Raw genomic sequence first — 22,506 nt, 5'->3', positions numbered from 1 at the left:
GTTGTGCTAGTTTTTAAGACTTATTTAGCAATTAAATTTTTCAAGAATTCTGCAGTGACACAAGATTAACTTGTTCCTTATTTGTCATAAATTTTCTCTAATATCAACCAAATCCTATAGCAAGTATTTCTTCCTATTTCTCTTGCTTATAAAATAAGCTTAATTGATGATTCATACCAGGTAGAGTTTCAAGAACTCATTAGTATCTAAATACCAGATTAATTTCCACATTTTTTTGTGAACTGTGAAATTAGCCAAATACCTGCTTTGAGTTTGTAAAGTGGTTGCCTAACAAAAGAAGGCAGCTTAATTTAATGCCTAAGATGCTTTGCAGGTCTTGAACTGTAGACAGTCATGGAACTGGAGCTATGGGTACTAGGGCACAAGCACATAGGGATGTTGTTGCAAGAACCAGCTTTGATCTTGCAAAACTGATGCTGGCTTGAAACTAATTGTCCCCAGCCATTTTCAGCTGATTCCATGTGGTCAGCATCCCAGAACAGCACATTGCAGAGCCTTTGGTAATGTCTGAACTTCAATTCCAATGACTATACAAATACGTGAACATGTCTCATACCTGTGGCCTGCCAGTGAAACTTGCTGCAAATAGAAAAACAAAAGAAAGTTAGAAATTGACATGATTCTGCATCTTGGTAGTATAAAACAAAGGCAGTAAAAAGAAAATATTTACTATAGAAGAACAGAAAGATTTTATCTTAAAAACAAACAAACACAAACAACGTTTAAGTACAAGAGTGTTGTAATGGTCTAGACATAATTTTCTTCACAAGTTTTCCTGTAATAAATTTAAAGTGTTATGAATACAGATTATATTTTTCCCTTTTCAATACCTGTGACCATACAAAGTGCTTTATTATAATACTGTCTGTTCAAAAAATATGAATCATACTAGATCAGCTTGGTATGCCATTAAATATTACTGATATTATCTGTATTGCAATAATAGCCATGACATTTTAGACCTTTCATTCAAAAAGGATGAAGACAGTGAATGGTCAGAGACCTAAAACAAGAACTGCCTGGAGGGATAAAAGGCTGTAACGTAAGAGGAAAAAACAAGAGAATACAAAACTTGGAACCTTTACCTCAAGTGTTAACAGTACATATTTGCTCTCTCCCCATTTGTTTTACTGCATTAAGTTTGCAAGTTGCCTGCTTACTTATTTTATTGCGATGAAGCAGTTGATACAGGTTAAAAAATGAGACACTTCTCTACTCTTGCTTGGCTATCTTGAAGTTACATTGGGGAAGTTTAAGGAATCTTTCTGAAAAGCCTGATATACTGTGACTGTCACTTTGACTATGCAGAACTCTTCCAACATGTTTTGTATGGAACGATAACAGTAACAACAAATAGTGACTGTTCCTTAGGGTCCCATGGGATTCTGACCCAAGAATACTCTGGGGTTTGTAGTTTCAGGCCACTTTTTTTCCCCCAGTTTCTTTTAATGCACTTTACAGAAGTGTCCTGTACAGTCTGTAGCAAGACAACTATCTCCTCCTGATTTATTCTTCAGAAAAACAAACAAACAACAGCATGCAGAAATCTGCACAGAATTATGCACAGTATGTGAACTGGTCTTTCTCTGCCCTTTTGGAAGTAGTCCACAAGCTCCCAGGGCTCAACAGACCACAGGTTTAAACCACCCAAAAATGAACATTCCCATGACTGACGTAACTGGATTCTTTTTTTCCCTTGTTGTTCAATAAACAAGAACTCAAAACCCCATTTCTAAACTCTGGGGAACGTATATCAACCATTAAGCTGAAAAGCTTTTGACCTACCCTCTTTGAATTTGTCACTCTTTAAGGGGAATTTAAGATTCATGCCATCAGGCATGTCCAGAGCTGAACAACTGAGTTATAGGCCCCATACTGAGAGTGCTCTTCATACCTCCCAATATGTCCCACAATGAACAGCTGCAAATCTTGGTCCCTGTTGTTTCTTCCATATTAAGACACAAGAAGTCAAGATGAACATGCTGTCATTCCCCTACCTTGCAGAGGTTTTGAAAAGAGATATCCACTGTGCTGTGAGGCCTTAAATGTTAAAGCAGTAGACGCATACATAGAACATTGCAATGCTACTGTTGGAGCCTAAGCACTCAGATATCCAGAGCATCCCAAGCAGATGGTAAGTTCTCTGATATTATTGTGAAGTCAGAGAGAACAAAGCGATGAACAGTGTGCAGAGTGACTCAGGAGCACTGGAGAAGGCTGGCAGGCAGTATTTTTAGTATCTTTTTTATCACTACTTTAAAAAAGATTGACCTGGAACTCTATCAGTCATGAAAAGCCTTCTATTGTGACCTTTAATTTTTATGATGAAATTTCATTCAGAAAGCCACAGCAACATTGGCTGGTCACTGCAGGTCATCTAGTGCAACCTCTCACTCAAAGCAGGACTGCTGCCAACAATAGCCTTGACATCCTCTAAGGCTGGAGAATCCATAGCCTCTGTGTTTGACCTGTTCCCAGTGGTATACAATACTTCTTTTAATTCAGGAGAGAGAAATTAAACAAAAATGCTGGCAGTGCACAAGAAAATATCCCTTCTACTTTCAAAAAAAGCAAATATTTTAAACTACTTTCAATTTACACTGTTAGTGGAAAGCACCTTTTTTCAGAGATGTTATTTTTCTTCTCCCCTGACAGCTGGGGGTAGGCAAAGTATTTCTACAAATTTGTTGTAAATTCACTTGGACCAAATGTCCAGTAGCTGCTATACTGCTTATATGTGCCAGACAGAAATTTGCAAAAACAAGAATTAATAATTTGTTTGCATTTTCTGTTTATTTGTATACACAAAACACACCCCTGAGTTGTGCTAAGTAGCTCCACTAGATGTTGGCTTCAAGACGAGATGCTCCTTAAAATCAAATCTAAGGATTTTATAATGCAGTGGGCTATGAACTACTGAACTCAATGAAAACATCAAGGGATAGCTGAAACAAAACGTCTATCACTAAATACTAATTTACTTTCTCAAAATGTGGAAAGACCATCTTCTCTGATGTAGCCCTTCTCAGATAACATATATACAAGAGATAAAAGAAGTATTTTAACAGGGTTCACTGAGTTTTCGAAACAGGATAGAATAGAATAGAGCTCCAATGCTTCCAGAAGGACTGGGCAGAAACACCTAACCCTTACTTGTGCCTTTTAAAACATACTGAACTGACTATTACACTTCATTTTAAAGAACTGTTGAAAGTATAGTAATGTATCATAGATTTCCCTACTCATTTGGTAAGGCAGAAGATGTGAAGGTGAAAGTATATACGTTTTGTATGTATGTAAAAAAAGTACACTAAATAATGAAGTTGTCACTTCATCCCATCCCTGCCAAAACCACCAATCTATATGAAATACTGGTGGAACCAGAAAGATAGCTACTCATTTTTGTAAGGGCAGTGACACCCTGCAAGGAACAGGATCAACGGGAATGTATATCAGCTGATACAAGCCATGCTTATGAAGCTACCTGGTTTTACTTTAATAGACACCTAATAAAATATTAACTTTCAATGTATTTAAGTAGGGAAAGGTGTTATGTGCTGTGGTTAACAGTTATTTCCTCTGGCCAATTAGTTTAGTAACTACCTCAGTAATTAGTTCGGGGACTCAGAATTGGGCTATGGTCCCTACTGTAGCCTGCAGCATTTCTTTCAATTTATATTAGAGAAGCAGCTTTCAAAATTTCTGAATTTACATTCACTGCAGTTCTACATAGGGTTTATATCAGCAGCAAATGGGACTCTAGCTGTCTTTTCCCTTGTGCAGACACAGATGAACATTCTATATGGAGTGACAGACTTTTCTTATAGTGAATAATTGTCATTTAAAACACAAGATTATTTTTTTCTCCTCACAGTGTATGTTGAACAACCTTAAAGAAAAGAAGTATGTAGCTTGTATATCTTGACAAGAAATCTTATCAGAGAGAAGATTTTTTCTTAGTCAGTACCATGGGAATGACTGTTTTCTTCTTTAGTCCACCTCAAATTCAATACTATTCTCAGAGACATAATTTGTTACACTTACAGCAGCAAGCTGGAAATGTGCTGTTGATTTGCTCCATAACATCTGTTAGATCTGTGTTGGTATCATGAGGTGGAGCTAACAAGTCATCTGCAGATATGGCAACAAAAAGAGCAATGAATTTAGCAACAAAACAAAAAAACAGATGACAACATTCTGAGAAGCATTCTCATCCAACCATCCATTTAAATATTGCTTTAAATTTCAAGGGAAACCACTAACTGAAGTCTTTGTAATTTAACGTGCAGGAACTGTCATTGATAATTGGCAGCCTTGGGAGAGGAGGTGAAAGTTGAATTACTGATTTGCAGCATAAAGAATTTCTCCGTTATTAAAGCTCAGCAATTGCACCCAAGATTTAACTAGAAGGAATTGCCAACAAGGACCAATATATGAGAATTTACAGTTAAGTAAAAGGTCATCAAGATGGAGGAACTGTACTCAGTAGCTGCTCAATTAGTATTCTTTTTTTTTTTTTTCTCAGATGATTTATCATGTAACTTCCAAACTGAATATAAAACTTGTTTTTAAATAAATAAATAAATAATTTTCAGGCAGTGTTTATTCCATTGGAAGCAGAGGTTTCAGTAGTGTTGAAATCCTCCTTGCCACGATGTTTTTTAAAGGCTGATTAAAATTAGCAAATTGAATGGTTAGGAAATACAACTGGCTCTGTTATTAGACAGCCTCACTCATAAATCTGCCATTGCATTAAATCAGAGAAGTTTTGCATTTTTTTCCAATAATTTATAGCAATAACACATGTCCATGCTGAATGAAAACTTTTCAGTACGCAAGAGAATTTTTGTCTTTCCACAGATTTTTTTTAAAAATCTGTAACACAAAGGCTTGAAAAGAAACATAGGGATGAAATTACACTTAGATAATTTGAGAAAAATTGGTTATTTTTTCTCCAAATTTTGAACATTCAATGGTCTGTAATTATTTCTGCTAATTCCCAGTGGAATTAATGAGTTCTGCTATTGGAGAATTTAAAGTAATCTTTCAGAGAGAAATCCTCTGATGTGCAGCGGCTATATTACTAAATACTAAATAATTCCTAAAGATGTGAAGCCTTTGAGGGGTGGGGTCATCAAAGTACCAGGATGAGCACATGAATTTTTAAAGCAGCCATTAGGAAAGTTTGATTATATGTTTTTGGATATTTGTTCCTTTATCTGTCAGATTACTTGGCTGCATGCATGTACTGTACGACAAACAGCTGTTGGTCGTTTCACTCCGATGCAATCTGGTTCTCCATTCAGTGAGGATGGATTAGCCTAGTAAATTTGATAGTTCAAAATGGATGGGACCAAGAAATCCATAATTCAGTGTCACATGGATCCTTGAGATACCGCAGCTGTTTGCAGGTGTGGGGAAGCAGCAGTTCCAGCTGCATTAAGTACTGCTCCCAGTAGCATCACAAAGATCTTTTTTCTATTTTTATTGGTAAACCATTTCAGAAAGATGCAAATAAAACTATTCAGTAATCAGCTTCAGACCCACACGGCAAGTTATCTGATCAAACACTCACCTGTCTGATGAAACTGCGAGCTTGTCTCTTGCTCAAGCGGGTAGCCAAGGGCCAAATGCTGGGGTGAAGCACAGGGGGAGGCGCCATTAACCCGGGAGTCTGACTCAGGCTACAGGAAAGACAAGAAGATATAATTTATGTAAATTATGTCTACAGAATTGAAGTGTGGGTTTGTATATGGTCATCTTGATTCCCCCCTCCTTCCCTCTTTTCTTTTTGGTACTCTTTCTTGTTTTCTCTCTAAACAATAAAAAGTTGGCTTAGGTCTATACAACTATCAGGGACAACTTGAAGACAAAAATTTAGACTTAAGTGTAATTCTTATGAGACAGCAGCTAACAGCCATCTTGTTAAAAACAGCGTTCAGCTGCAAGCGTGTACCACAGAAACACAGTTTAGTTCAAACAGACTGATGAGGCTTTCTGTTGAGCTACACCAAAAGACTATAAAATAGTATTACTGGGGTTGGGTTTGCTTGTATGTACATATGCGTATGTTCACACACAGCAGATACACACACAGACCAGTCAGACAAGCTGCCCTAGGAAGGTAAGGTGACTGATCATGCTTAAAAACACCTGTTCAAACCAGAAACAATTTTACTAAACTCCTTCACAATCACGCCAAAGACAAGATTCAGGAGAACTGTGAAATCTAAAAAGGAGGAGCTATCATCAATCACTCCTGCTGATGCTGCTTTGCAGCAGTGCAGAGGACGTCAGATATGTAAAAAAAAAAAAAAAAAAAAAAAAAAAAAGTTTTACTATGTAATTTCCAGAAATCTATGTACTTTGAAAACCGTGTTGTAGGTAAGCCTGTCTGATTCCTAAATTCACCTGAACAACTTCAAACACTGAAGGTCTGTATTTCATTTAGTTGTGGTCATGTATGTGTTTGAGATTATGTATATATGTGTGGACACAAAAGAAAAGATCATAAGACTTCTTCACTTTAACAACTCAGAGATATTGGAAGGTATCTTGCACAAGCATTTCCCTTCTTTCTTGTACGAAATCCTTTGAAGAAGAGAGGAGTTACACAATATTTAAGCTCCAAAACTGATTGTTCCGGAAAGCCAGAAGCATGTGAAAAGGCATTTACATCTGAGGCAATTACATAATCTGAGCTGAAAATGTTGCCACTATCATTTATCTTTTTGACTGCAAATCATCAAAAAGCTTCTGAACAGTTTAAAGAGCATATTATTTAACTAAATCTGTCAAGAGCAGATACAAAAGTAATACCAAAATAACATTATTTTTAAGACTTTCTTTCTGAGACTGAAAAAGTATCTGAAACAGCCATGAGACTCAATGCAGAAGGAATATACAGAACAACTGATTTGTGCACATCTTTGCTCCTTTGCAGATCACAGCCTTAAGTGCAACATTCAATTTTTTACAACTTCAAGTTAAAAAAAAAAAAAACAAAACTGCAAATTGTTGAACAATGAAAGATACTTCTTCTTGCACACAGTGATGAGAAATAGAAGGAAATGTTCCCTTGAGCATTCAGCAGACCTGTTTTTCTCCTCCGAATCTCATCTCTCTTTCAGTATGACAATACCAACTTTCAGATTTGAGTAAAAGAATAAATCAAGAAAGATTGCTCTGCATTTAGAAGACAAAGAAAAATGGAAATGCTTTCAAGCTAGCCAAAGATTTTACCATCAAGACACCCGTATGAACAGTGAATGCCTATTGAGTAGTTTGTTATTCACTAACAGGCTTCAACCAGTCACAAGGTCTAAGTAGAATGAGTTTGGCAATTTAAAATGCACCAAGCCTGGGGTAACTAATCCCAGATCATTCGGTATAGCCAGCAACCTCTGTATAAGAAGAGTTTAGAGAGAAAGAGCTGAAGCAAACTCTCCAAGGGTTGAGTTACTTCAATATAGAACAACAAGGTCAGCTTTAGTGGCTAACTTTGTGGCAGCAAAGTAGCTGCTTGCCCATGCCACAACTAGATGGATGGAGGGAATTCGAATAATCTAAAATGCAGGCTTGCAAATTGTCTGGATTTCTACCCCTCTTGAAGCAAATCATGAACAAATGATGCAGAGATGACTGAAGGAGGAAGGGGCACTGCAAAGTCAAGATTAATTAGGATAGAAAGGAGATGCCTACAAATTTAAATGACAAATTAGTAGTGAAGGTTATTTAGTGCCACTTAGGAATGCTGTTGCAAATGACAAAAAAAAAAAAAAAAAAAAAAAAAAAACAACCACAGAGCATAAGGATTCTAATGGTTGTTTAATTGGGAGCAAATAAAACATCCTGGAATACTTTACGTTGATATATATTACATTGCTGCAGCAGTCAGAATGAAACATTGCAGCTGGATTTTTTTTTTTTAATATATTTTTTATTTTTTAAAACACATCCTTTTCTAATCAGAGGCCAACGTATAATGACTTCATTTTCATTTAAATATACTGATGTTACACTGCCTAATTCCAATGATTACAACAACAAGAAAAGGCAAACAAAACCCAAATCCTTTTCTTACAAAGTCAGGAAAGACCATACAGTTCAGCAGATGAGTAATAGAGTTTGGAGCAGCAAGGGAAGGGCTCTTGCAGTAGAAAAACACCTTAATAATCAGGTACTGAACAAAGTTTAATGCAAAATAATTGTGAGGTTACAGTTGTATTTATACAATTTAGCAGTTTTACCAGGAAAGAACTCAAATTTTACTGGAAAAGAAACTGAAGTACAGAAAAGTCATAGGCTCTCATCTAAGGCTACATAATGAGCACCAAGAACTTGTAGAATTAAAACTCAATACAATCATGTGCTACTTGACCCCAAGTTGAAAAACACCCACAAAATCTGATCACTTCCATCATCAGCCCCTTCTAGGCATCATGAATTTCAGGCATTCTTATTCAAAACAACCTGGCAGACAATCCTTAAGGCAGAAACATCGGGAAAGTTTCCAACTGCAGTTTCTGAGAGATGACAAATTTTTATTTTTATGCAAAACCAAATAAAGATACAAAGGGACAAATACGTTCTTCTCCAGAAAACTCTGAAACTGAAGGATTTCTCTGCATTACAAAGGTTTTTAAAGCATTTCAAGAGAGATATTTATTTTAACCAATTTTTATCAACAATGCTTTACTTCTCCATAGCTCCTGCTAGTGTCTTTCCCAAGAGCTCAAACTGTAGGTTAAGGGATAGACGTGCCTGGTGACAGGACGAGGGGGAATGGGCTAAAGTTGCGCCAGGGGAGTTTTAGGTTAGATGTTAGGAAGAACTTCTTTACCGAAAGGGTTGTTAGACACTGGAACAGGCTGCCCAGGGAAGTGGTTGAGTCACCATCCCTGGAAGTCTTAAAAAAAAGATGTTTAGATGTAGAGCTTAGGGATATGGTTTAGTGAGGATTGTTAGTGTTAGGTAGAGGTTGGACTCAATGATCTTGAGGTCTCTTCCAACCTAGAAATTCTGTGATATTACTCAATTCCATAAGGAAGAAATTATCACCCAAATTGTACTGTGATATTATAAACTGTAACTGTTCCCTAGACTTCTGTTCCTTTTTCTGTTCCTTTTAATATTAAAAAAAAAAAAAAAAAAAAAAAAAAAAAAAGGCAAGCTTCTTTCCCCCCACACCCCACCTCTGAAATTCCTCAAGCTGGCAAATTCCCTTTCCAAATTCATTGCTGCTGTTTCTTCTTGTTCAAGGCTTATTCTTTCAGCCACAAAATAAAACATACAACCACCACCAAAAAAAAAAAACACAAAAGAAAACACCACAACAAACCTCACCCCTCTTCTCTTTTATTAAAACTCTTCTGCTTTTAGCAGGAGAGGGAGCTAGAGCCCCTATTTACATTTTCTTACAGTTCAATCATATATTCATTGACAGATGATGTTAGCTTTCATTAACTTCAATATCAAGTTCAATATGAAACCTCACTTCATTTGTTCAGACAAGCAAAGAAAAATTCAAGTAGATTTTAAATGCTCTTCGTAATAGGTCTTATTTCTATTTTGCCCAAGCAGTATCTGAAAGGGCTGTATAAAGAAAAGTGAAAATGGATTTTTTTTTCTACATGATTAACATAAAATTGTGGTATCAAAGCTGTCACATGCCAGTTCTGTTTCACCTTCCTCTTTGGCAGTATAATCAATCAGGCAGACAAAATGGCAACACTATGTGACAGCTCCCAATCCTTTGGGCTTGCTAAAATAAAAATAGTATGTTAATCTCAGAATTGTTACCAGAAGTAGGCAAATGTGCAGTGAGGATGCATGCACATTTCTGTTGAAGGTGCTCTCTAAGGAACACCTTGTAATGCTCAAACAGTTACTGTAGAAAAGTTTCTAAGTTTCATTAATTTTGTACCCAAATATTTGTACGCAGATAGACTCACGCTGTATCTCTTAGAAAAAAATTCCCAGTATTTTAGATTCATGTTATTAACGTAAACAAGAGTCAGCAAGCTGAGTGGAGAAAAGAAATAGAGAGACTTGTTGTTTGGCAGAAGAGAGAAACTGAGATAGCACGAAATGCCAGTCATGGCAAAGAAATTGCTGTAAGATAGATAGCGGTGTCCTTTAATACCAGTAATTATTATTAGAGGAATTACAGTTATATATTTTGACATTTGCACTTATGTCCAAATCTTCAATACAAAGACTTCCATAGACTGTGAATGGCCTAGATGCCACTGCAAAATGCTGCAGAATGGTCATTTTTCCAGAAAGTTAAAGGGGGCAGTAACATGATACAGTGCTGCTTCAAAACCATATTAATGTCAATATCAAGAAGTTCCAAAGAGCATACTCTGAAATTTTGAAATTATTTACAATTTCTGAATCCTCTTCAGCAGAGTAGCTTCAGCACCCTTGGAGACAGTTTGCTAAAAATGTGCTTAGTGGCAGGTCAAAAAAGCACTAAATAATAAAGTAAGGATGTGTTTAGAAAGCCATATTGAAAAATCACTGATATATTATAAAAGCAATAATGCCAACCTTCTGAAATATTCGCCTTAATACCAGCCACTCCGTTAGGAGAGGACGGAAGAGAAATAGGAACTTCCCCTCCTTTGGGAGGGCATATGGAGCAATCAGAAGTCCAACATGACTCCCAAAGAGGAGGGAGATTACAGATAGGAAAAAGCAAAAGAGCAACAGCATATAGCAAATAATGTTTAAACAATCAGAAATATTGCAAAAGGTCCTTATAGTTCTACCTTACCCTATCAGAAAGTTGCAGAATGCACAGAAAAATCCCAAAGGTAGAACTGCTAAGAAAATGCTGCTGTTTTACCCTCACCCCTCCCATCCCCACAACACAAATGCATATCCTAGAGATCTTGTTAAGAATGTTATAAAGGTACTGAAAAGAATACAAAATTATATTATTAATAAGATTGGCCATAACTACATTAGAAAAGAAAAGTTTTAAAGGATGAGCATTTTCATGCTGTACACATTAAACTGAAACTATCTGTGGGTTTGGCAGAACTTCTGGGTTTCTATTCTACATCTGTTTGTTTGAATATTTTAAACTGTTCTTTGAAACACCTAATCTTGGTTATAGTTACCAAGATATTTATTTCATGAATGATTGTTATCAACAGTTGCACCAAATCGTTGTCCCTGTTAAATATTTAAGCTATTCAAATACTGACTGAAAATGCCAGAATGACAGTAACAACAAAAAAATTCAGCTAGAGGGGTATGTAAACCACTGGAGCAAATGTATCTTAATACTATTCTGCCAAAACTACCTAGAAAAATGACCAAGTCAGCCAGTGAAACAACAACAAATCTTCACCACTTTGGTAGAAGTACTATCTACAGCAGGAATGCAGGTCATTCTGATACCTGTTTTATGCACCCTGTTTCTTTTCTTAGTTAAATCCTCAAATACATACCTGATTCATGGAAGGAAGGAATCATTTGCCTTACTGGACTCTAACCCAATGGCAATAATTAGTTATGAGAAAAAGATTCATACATATTTATCTTCATCATTCAAGTTTCCACACACAATGTAGTACAAACCTCTCATGCAACACCTTGTAGATTTATTTTTTATTTATTTATTTTTTAAATCTAGATTCCATGTTCTGGCTTCAAAAACAATAAACATTTCTCTTTCCCAGCAAAGGGAACCTAAAATCTCTAGCTATGGGGATTTGCTAAAAGGCTCTTGCCTGCAACATTTATCTCTAAGCGGACAATTTTGATGTAGCTTATTGTTCTAAATATGCTACTCAAGAATGGGACTTTTTAATGGAATTAATTGCTCCTTTGCATACTAGGCATATCTTTGGCATGTTAAGAAATGTTTCAGTGACTAACCATGGCCATAAACAAATAATTTAAGGACAGACTGGAAAGCTGAAGTCACATACAGAGTGTAATTGTTAGCACTACTTGGAACAGGGTATGTTTTCTTCCCTGTTTTTTAGTTTGGAAAAAAACTGGTGCACTTGTTTGTAAGCTTTGTAAGTTACTGACATCACTCCAGCACTTGTATCATTTTGTGCTGATTTGACTTTCACAATAGTTTACAACAGAGTAGGAAAAACGCCTCTTCACCCTAGAAATGACTGAGTGCAACAGAACAAACTAATGTGATGAGAATATCTGCAGTAAAATTCTACCACCTTTGCTCCACCAAGAAATCCATCACGTAGAAGAAACATGTCAGGAAAGATATGAGTATACATTTACCTGCTCAAGTAGCTGCCGTAGTCGGTGAAGCTGAGACTCCAATTGTTTATTGTGATCTTCCAATATTTGCATCCTTGCTTCCAGACGACCTTTATGTTGCCTCAGGAGTTTAGCTTCAGCAATGAGCTCAGCATCTTCAGAAGCATGCTGAGGTGACACAACAGAGTCAGGAGGTGATGCAAGAGGGTTTATTCCTCTCCTAAGATGTTGCTCCTTTAGTTGCTCGTATTCTATCTGCAGACTCCTGGTAAATTGAAGAGGAGAATGTTGAAACAATCAACAATTAAAAAAACCTTCTTCAATCGTTATCATTACCTCCAACTAGAGAACACAAGCAGCTCATACAAAGACAATGTCTTGACTTGCAGTTTATGAAAGAAACCTACACAACAAAGTAGAGGTGAACCTATGGCATTTTATCACTGACTCACACTTTTCTAGCTAACAGAGTCAGGCAATGCATGACATAAGCCTTGACTGATTTTTTTTGTTTTGTTGAAATCATGACTCCTAGCTGCATCTCTTCTTATCTTCTCCAACAACTGTATACAGAAAATGCATAGCTCGAACAATAAGATGACAATTCAGACACCAGATAGCATGCTTATAACACCTTTGCTCTTCCTCAAGGTCAGCAATGATGCGCTCCAGCTCTCCCCGCTCTTCCTTTTCCACTGACTTGAGAATCTGAGCAGGACTCTGCGGCTGACTCACAGGTGACTCTCCTCCCAGTGTCTGACAGTACTGCTGGATAAGAGCATGCTCGTCCTCTCTAGAACAATAAAATAATGCAGATAAAGAGAGAGCAGTAACACATGTATTATGTGAGCAAACAACTTTGTCAAGCTGAGGGGTTTTGTTTGTTTGTTTATGAGAAAGGACTAAGAGAGTAGGAATTAAGCCTGCCAGAATTTATGGTATTACATGTGTATCTCAGCAAACTGTATTCAGATTCTTATGAGTTGTTTCTAAAAATGCTGCAAAAAGCACGTAAACATACAATGCACGGGAGAAAGAAGATTGATCGATAGTAGTGTAAAAGATGAGTTTACTTTAATGTACATATGGAGGACAAATACGGCTGGTGGTTCATAAAGAAATATTGAAAGCAAGAATCTGAGAATATAAACTGCAAATAACTGACTTGAAATGCCTTAAAAATAAATAAAACCAAATAAGGTATCTGTTGTTAGATATCCCTCTCCTTACAGATTCTGGAATAAAATAATTTATAACATCATCTCCCTCCTGACTCGCATAGAAATTACCATCTGGTGAGAAGATACCAAAGTCCTGAAACTTTTATGCTATAATGTCCAAATACATTTGCCTTTTTATAGGCGTGCCTTCCTTCCCTGGTTGCTAGCTTTTCTCCATAGTATTGTGAGATTGATATATAGTGAAAGATACATCGTCCTAACAATAGTTTGCTTGCCTGCTTTGAAGGATAAATCATCAGCAGAAAAACATGCTATTCATGCTTTTAAGAGAGACTATTGCTGAATCATAGCAATAGGATTGCTGAAGAAAATCTTCCTTTAAATTCTCTTCTCTACTTGACTACAAAGCAGAAGCTGCATACTTTGTTATATGTGAGTATCGTGCCTACAAACTTCATCCTGTAGATCTACAAGTATGGCATGATCAACAACAGAGACAAAAACAAGAGTGGTATATACGCGTATGTGTTCAGATACCACTTAGAAAAGAGAGCTTTCTATATTTGAAAATATTTTTCTTGTGCTGAGCTTTTTCATACTACTTCTGAAAAGAAGTAGCTATGAATTCTGCCATTCAACTGACTGTGGTCTGACATAATGAAAAGTATCCTCAAGTACTACTTTTGAAAGCACACATGACAAATTGGAAGTTTGCTCTATACAAAGTATTTTTAATATTAAAAATGGAGCTTTTCAAGAGTTTTCTGTTGCTTCAGGTTTTTTTGTTTGTTTGTTTTTGTTTTACTTCCTGTCACTCAATTTAACATCATGAAATATCTAAAAGTACAGGTGAATAAATAGTGAAAACAGTTATATAGAAATGTATATCTGAGATGAAACAGAAGTTTTGTCTGTGGTGACAAATAATCTATAAATAAATGCATGTACAAGTAAAACACATCAGGTGCTTTATGGACCATGCAAATGTATTGTGTCTTTTTCTCAAAAATAAAATCAAGCTCTTGGGGTAAAGGCACTCATCTGTTTTCAAAGCTTGTGGGTGTACAACTGAACTAGAGCAAATGCATATGGCAGGAACAAATGAGAGTTGCAAACAAAAAGTTTGTATAACTGAAGACCTTACAAAATCATCACCACTACTAGGAGCAAACCATAATATCCACCGATCTATTAAACAATGATTCCTGCAGTTCTATTATGCAGAAAAGTGATTCGTTTTTTTGTAGCAGTACTTAAAACTTGTTACTGAAGGCTATTCCAATGGTAGAATGACACTGAATGATTCCTTCTCAAGAAAAACTATTCACTATCTAGCCAAAGCTATCACATTGCCTTCTGAATTGTTACTGAGTGTAGACTTTCAAATCAAATAAATGTGCAACAAGTACCATTAGAAATAAATAAATAAATACGAATAGTATTAAAAACCCGTATCTCCTGTGACAGTTCTATCCACTTTTAAAGTGCGTGACATTCTATTCCACACAGGTTCATTTATGATATAAAGGTTAAAAATAGTCAGGTATGAGAAGTTCCTTCCACTAAGCCCTGGTAGCATAACACTTTCCTTCATCCTGTCACTGCTGATTAACTACTAGCTGGCAGAAAGTTTACATGGAAAAGTGAAAAAGAAACCTCATTAGTGAGTTCCTCTGTTTTTAACAGAGGAATATATATATATAATGCATATGTATATATTATATATCCTTATATATAAGGATCCTTATATGTAATAGGAAATAATATATTCATTTATTTCTTACATTTCTTGCCTGAAATATAGTCATGAGAAGAAATCACAATATTAATCTTCCCATGCAAATAAATAATCGTGATGATTTTTTTTAATTCAATACAGCTTTAAAATTAAAACATAATTGGGACTGTAAGTTCCTCAAAAACATCGGGGATAGGTGATTATGTTAGCTGAAACAAAAACAGAGCACTCCTTTTTTTTTTCCCCTTACCTACAGAAGAAAGCCTCTAACTGCTTTCTTTCTCCACCTTTTGAATGATCTCAGTGAAACTGATAACCACTTGCTTTCCTATTTTTCATTACTCTAATTGTAGATAAAACAAAGACTAGTGTAGTTAATGGAGTATAAACCAGGTCCTGATGTGGTAATGAAAATGCCGTGGCACTTCTCCATTCTTCTACCATCTTAGTAAAGACAAAACAAGCAAGAAACCCTACTCCTTATAACCAAGTTTTTGCTGAAGTGCTGTGACCCCTGTTAGGACTTCAAACTGTGGTACACAACTGGGCCCCTGCAGCCCAGCAAAACATACAGAATGGTTGCACGCTGCACCTGGAAGAGCTGCACTAAGCAGGGAACTGGTGCCAACAACATCACACCTTCAGCAAGCAGTGTTAAAGCACAGGACAGAGAGGGAACATAATTTTAATGTGCAGGTTTCAAAATATTGTTTAATTATTTTTTGTGTAACTACACATACAGGCTTCTTTTGTGCAAGGTTGTTGGTACTGTTATCAAAGGTTCATCTGATAAAGCACTTTAGTCTGCTTCTTTTCATTAGGCATCAGAAAGCTGCTGTCTACTTTATTAAGATGATGAATTAGTTTATAAGCAACTCTGTAGGTCATCTGAAATAGATTTGATTTTTTTAATAGTGCTCTGCAATGTTGGATTTATTATATTTGAATTTATTAAAATTGAAAATCTGTCAAGATTTTACATAAGGTGTAACCTGACTTCTTAATGAAAGTTATAAACTACTTAAAGAAAGAGCTTACACAGGAAATGCTTAGATATTTTTTCACTCTATTGTATCCAGTAAAGGAGACTAAAACAAACAAATACTATTTGGTCTGCCTTGCAAAACTACTGATTCAAAAAAAAGTTCAAACCCCTTGAATCTCAACAAACCTCATGACTATAATAAAGACAGATTCATTGGTAGCACAGGAGTCGCAACATTGGGCTTCACAATGATGTGAAGTGATAAGGGATTGATGTGTTCTGTAGCATGGAAATACTTGAATTTTGAGAAAACCAGGACTTTATTCTTTGTTAGAATTGGTTGGAGACAGCAATCGGCAACCAAAATGAAAGCGCCACATCAAAATAAATTCCTCATCCTCTCTTGGTGGTTATTCTCCTGAAGACCCCCTGTGCTTTGAGAAAAGGCTAGAACTACACAGCAGTCCTTCAAGAGGACTGCAGGTCCTTTTCAGCATTTTGGCATTCAAGAAAGCAGTGAAAATGACATCCCAGAAGGTCAGACTTGAAAGAAGTACACCTCAAAGAGAAAGAACACCCCAACTAGGAGAGCCAGGGAAAACAGCATTTGAAATATTCTATTCTTTGTGGATATATATTTTCAACAGGTCTGTTCCAAAGGATGCATTATATGTGGGAGAAGCAAGAGATTAAAAAAATATTGCAATTTACTTCTCTTCATCAAGACTGAGTTGTGGAAAGAAAAATTCAGACTTCTTGACAGTCACTTTTCACCAGTGTACTATTTTATCCAATTAAAAGAATTGCTAAATTGGATTTCATATAGTAAGAGATGAGTACATTTGTGATCTTCCTTCATCACTTTCATTTTTCCTGTGCTATTTTTCTCATACCAATGACCATATACTAGTCCAAATAAAGCATATCTTGACCTACTGATGTTATGATGTATATTACAGTACGGATCAGGCAGTTCTCTAAAATCCTCTCTTTGTCTTTAACTTTAATCTGGAACTAACTTCCCACTGCAACAAGTTGCCTTTTAATCACTTACACCACGTCAAAGTATTCAGGTGCTGTATACTGGGACTCCAGTTTGGCTCACAAGCACTGAGTGGCCATGCCTGCTGAAAGCACCACTGCTGTTCATTGCTTGCTCCTACCCCTGTACCCGAGCACACAGCTCCTTAACAAGTGGCAAGTCAGATATATTCCAGCACTGCCTTCAGTTTAGTGTAAAGTGCCATCAGCAAAAGCACTGCAGGGATGACCGGTAGTAAAGGCATTAATTAGAAAATAGCTATTAAACATTCACATTTATACAGAAATTATTTATATTACGTCCAACTCAATCCAATTAACTTCAGTATGGGCTAGATAATATAGTTCATACATTACAGGAATGAGAGCTACATTCAACTATTTTTCTAACATTTTTTGTCTTTTCATTCTACTACGCCATGATTTGTCAAATTGTGAGGCATGGCTTTCCATTAGGAATACTATTTATCATTCTTTGCTGCAAAGTCTTCATTTTTCCTTGTGTTCATCTTCAGTTATGAAAAGACCAGTCTGCTTTACGAATATAGATGTTTTTGCATGACTTAAAGGCAACGAAAACTCATCACAACAGTCTAGCCTAAATATTTAGAATTCTATAATGTATAATGAAGACTACATGAAAAAAATATTTTTCTTCAGTGCATTTATATCAGAAAATTCATGCATGAGAGCATTATTTTTTTATTGTTAAGAGAACGGATATACTACTGCAGAGAGTCTTTTTTTGCTGTCTACAGATATTTTTTCCAGCTGAGGAAAACGTGCATTTTAATGGAAATCACACACCCTTGTGGGGTGCATAAAACCTTTGGGAGTTAAAGATTGTCATAATTACATTCAAGACAATGTGTTAATTTAAAAAGAAGATGTTTCTTTGAAGAATGTTGTCTTAAGCAGATAGCATATTGCAGAACATTTCTGCAAAGAAACGCACAATGTTTAACTGACAGCAGAAGCTCTCCGATTGTCATTCAAATGTAGAAGTCTTCTTATGTATAACCTCTGGAGCATGAAATGCATTAAACATATTGTTGATGAACTTGCTAACCTGACAAGGCCAAAGCAGTAATTTTCTAATACTAAGAGCAATTTTGTCTCTGTTATAGGGCCACCGTAAACTATGGGACTATGAGGAACAAAAAATAAAAATAAAAATAAAAAAATCACAGAACAGAACTCCAAAACTCCAATTATGAAGAGAGAATTTGCTTTTAAAATCAGCATTAATCTCCAAAAGGTTCAGAAGAATATCATAGGAAAATGACATTTTACTCAGATAGGCTCAGATAGCAGATGCCTCTGAGCTAAAAAATGTGCATCCAAGTTTCAAATTGCTCCTTCTACTTCAGTCTATACAGAATGATTACAGCATGCATATTTTAATGTCAAACATTTAAACAATAAAAATAGAGCTGAGCTATAATACTAAATACTCAGTGTTCCAGCTGTAGATTTATGATCCAAACTGGGATCCTAACCTCATAGCTCTGTATTTCCCTGCAACAGTGCAAGCCCAAGCTTTAAATGACAGTTTTTTAGAATTTTGTGAGTACTTCACCATGTACCTTAACAGAAGTACTAAATATTATCTGCAAATAAAAGAAAAGGTTCCATTAGGTATAAAAGTTACTTTCTTGTCCTCTTAGGCCTCTGAATCTCTGTGTAGCGTGTAACAGTCCTCTTTTGATATCAGGACTGAGATTGAAATTTGGAAGTCTCTCCCCCCATATTGGTACACAAGTTCACCATGTTCATTCCTTTTCTTACAATAAAGGTTATTTTTATAGGAAAAAAAAGGGAAAGTTATAAAATCAACTGCTGAATTGGCAATAGAAATTAAGCGTCTACATCCCCTTTTACCATTGGAATGGAAGGTTGTTCAGTCTTTGTATATCTGTAGGCTCATTAATTCCAAAATACACAACTCAGTCAAGCATATGAGCATTTATCTACTTTCAGGTTTTCAGCTTTCATTGCCAAACTACACTATATTTGTCTTTTATGTTAATATTTATATTTGTTGTCCGTGTCTCTCCCCCCCCCCCTTTTTTTATTTTGTTTTTTTTTGGGAGGGGACAGGAAATCAAAAGGAAATATTTTGGCTCCATTTCTGTCTTTGGTGAAGCTATCAATGACAGAAACACATGAAAACAGTTGCAGATGAAAAAGGTTTTATTATTTATGTAACTAGAGTTAATCAAACAGAAAAGAGGAAACAAATTTGGAGGTGATCACAAGTGCTTCTCTGAAGCAAAGTATTTTAAATCTCACATTGTTTGCACGTTAATAGGTAGAGATATCATGGTTAGATTTCAAAACAGTAAATTAACATATACTGACAACAACAACAATTTCTAACTAACTAGATCTGAACAGGAACAATTTCCTCTTTAAAAAAGCTGGTTACTTTCATTAATAACTTAAAAGAGGCAGGGTCCTACTACACTGATTTAATTAACAGAACAGGTGATATAGGGAGGTTGAAACTTTCATGTACGTTAACATTGAAAAAATCATATTTAATTCAAAGGGTTTTATGCTTTCCAGGTTCATCAATTCATTTTAATGAAGGCTTTTACAATAAAAATGTCACAATAGCCTTGATAAAATTAATGTGGGACTATGTTTATATCCCCAAGAACAAACAGACCAGCAGCCAGTATACTGAAATCTAAGCAAGCAGCAGCAACACTCTTCTGTATAACCTCCAATACTGATAACTTTTTTTTAAAGGAAGAAAATGGTCCTGGAAGGTAGCAAAAACTATTGACCCATTGTCATTGCCCCCTTTGACAAAGACAGATTTCTTTTCTTTTATACTATGATAAAAACAGGAAAGGAACACAAACTAGAACCTATAGATCTTTTTTTTTTTTTTTTTCCAGTCACATGAATACCCTCATTTTGGAAGAGAACAGCAGACTAATGTAGAGTTCCCTTACATCACCAAATGAGAAACATCTATTTATACAACTGATACTGGGAATAATGAAATTTAGGCAGGCATTCCCAGAGTCATACTCATTCGCTTTTTTCACAAAGGCTAAATCCTGTGCTACAACTTAGAAAGGATTATAGCTGACAGCTCTAACCTGGGTTCCTAAGCAGCCTGAATGAGCATGAGTTACTTACACGCTTCCTGTGTTGGAGCTGCTGTCCGTGAGGAAGGAGCCATTGGTCCTTTCCATCTGGGCGAGCCTGAAAGGCAGGGAAAGACCATGATTTTCAGAGACCATGCTGCATAATTTAAACAGAGGCACTGTGAAGAACATTTCTTAGAAATGGATTAGATATTGCAATCTTGGTACACATGAAAATAAAAAAAACTTGTAGGCTGACAAAAAAAAAAAAAAAAAAAAAAAAAAAAAAAAAAAAAAACTCTAATCCAGAGGAATTTCATGAGGCACTTTTCAAATATAGTACATTCACCATCTGAAATTATGCTTGGCAAATAAACTCACACTACGGACAGACGTGTCCTGGAGAACAACCCCAAAACTAGTGTAATTACTTAATCTAAAAGGACTGGATTATTATAGGGTTATATAATGCCACAAAATTCTTTAAAATCACAGAAGGAATTTTCTGTCTGTTCAGCTTTCTAGGAAAGATATACCTTATTTATGTAAGACATGCATAAAAGTCCAGGAAGTCTAGGAATACTGTGCGCCTATATTGGACTGCTTCAAATACAGTTGTTTTCAGTGCTATAAAGATATCTTAAACTTCACACTTACTTTTGTGCAATACACATTATTGCAGACACCTTCAAACTTTTTGAAAGAAGTATGCAAGGCCCTAAAGAAACATGAACTGCAGTGTATTCCTTCAGCATGGAATAAGCTTGCCCATCTGTATGTTTGTTAGTATTCCTCAGAGTTTAAGGACTATAAATGAGAGTGCACACACAATGAAGTTGTCTCGGTTGCCTTGCACGCCCCCTAGGCTAGCAGTGGGATGTTGTGCTCCAAAACCTCCCCTGAAGAGAGGACAAGTCCCTAAGCACTCAGGTCATCTCTGCTCTGGGCCATCTGAAGCAGATCTAGTTCAGTGAGTAACAAGAGTGAGTGAGGTGCTTGCAAGTCATCTTTGTAATGCTGTTTAGCTCAGTTCTCTAAGTCTTTCATGAAACATAGATGAATTTTAAAATTAAGCTTCATATACCCTTGTCATATAAGGTAGTACAATAACCAGTATATCTCAGAGAGTTTATAAGTTTTCTTTATGGTTCCCATAAACAAGAATACAGTAGCAAATAACTTGAGCATAAGTTCTGAATTTTTATTCAAACAGCTGAAAAAGTTAATATTGTTGTGGAGATCAGATATGGCAGATGAAACACTCAAAGTAAAATTGAGCCATTTGTTCCCATGGGAATATAGAACAATTTCTGTGTTGCCTAAAAGTGGACTGTCATTACTTATTTTTGAGAGGGTACCTCTGCTAAGGGCTTAACTCTCATCAACTCTGAATGAACAGAAGAGAGTTCAACAAAACACTGCATCACTGAGATAGACTTGGCATGAAAGACATTTTATCCTAAAATCACTTGGGTAACCCCATAAAAGCCAGAACATAAACCATCTGTAATTATTATATCCTCTGCTAAAAGTCAATGGGTAATGGGTAATGGTTAAAATCACAGAAGAAAGTGAAAACCTGACTGTAAAATGCTACTGGGAAAAACTATGTATCCAACAAGCTGAGTCTATTCCCAAAGGTTAAAAATGAAACAAAATGAAAACAGCCCCTTTTTAGAAATAACACACAGTAATTCTGCAACAGTTTCCATTTTGCATGACAGATGACAGATTTAATACATCTATTTTACATTTAATATGACTGTATTCAGAAGCTGATGATTTAAAAACATTTGTCTTTCTTCTGAGTACAGAGAATTATATCTTTTTAATAAATAATGTCCAGCCAGTAGACTAGATTAAAAACAGCAGGAATCAATCACAAAATGCGGTGTACTGGTGAGAAACAGTCTGTGCATTTCTTACCTAGTAGCATACTGCTCTATCCTGGAGTGTGTGTCGTCATGAAATAGCTGTGGAGACTGGGAAGGACTAGTTTGAGAAAAATAAAAAAATAATATTGGTGTCAAAAGCAATTCATGATATAGACACAATCATTTTATAAGTAATTTAAACTGATGACAAATAAATAAATTCATAATATTGCTGAGAGGGTTGTTGCTTTTGGTCAGCCATGCCCTACAGCTCATGCACATCAGATTAGCAGCAACTCAGCTTAGAGAAAACAACTAG

General features: G+C 35.9%; 1 protein-coding gene across 3 annotated transcripts in view; it reads right to left on the bottom strand.

Annotated features, from left to right (window-relative positions):
- The window catches only part of UTRN (utrophin), a 366,152-nt gene that overhangs the window by 2,961 nt on the left and 340,685 nt on the right, over window positions 1-22,506 (bottom strand). For all 3 annotated transcript variants that reach the window (XM_032185295.1, XM_032185296.1, XM_032185294.1), the window contains 7 exons: window positions 22,240-22,305; window positions 20,366-20,431; window positions 12,902-13,060; window positions 12,289-12,532; window positions 5,597-5,705; window positions 4,066-4,152; window positions 578-600 (listed from right to left, as the gene is read on the bottom strand). In XM_032185295.1, coding sequence (XP_032041186.1) covers window positions 578-600; window positions 4,066-4,152; window positions 5,597-5,705; window positions 12,289-12,532; window positions 12,902-13,060; window positions 20,366-20,431; window positions 22,240-22,305 — 754 coding nt within the window. The remainder of the gene's footprint in view (window positions 1-577; window positions 601-4,065; window positions 4,153-5,596; window positions 5,706-12,288; window positions 12,533-12,901; window positions 13,061-20,365; window positions 20,432-22,239; window positions 22,306-22,506) is intronic.

Source organism: Aythya fuligula, chromosome 3, assembly GCF_009819795.1.
Source record: "Aythya fuligula isolate bAytFul2 chromosome 3, bAytFul2.pri, whole genome shotgun sequence".
NCBI classification, from domain to species: domain Eukaryota; kingdom Metazoa; phylum Chordata; class Aves; order Anseriformes; family Anatidae; genus Aythya; species Aythya fuligula.
This window is presented reverse-complemented; position numbering and strand designations above follow the sequence as displayed.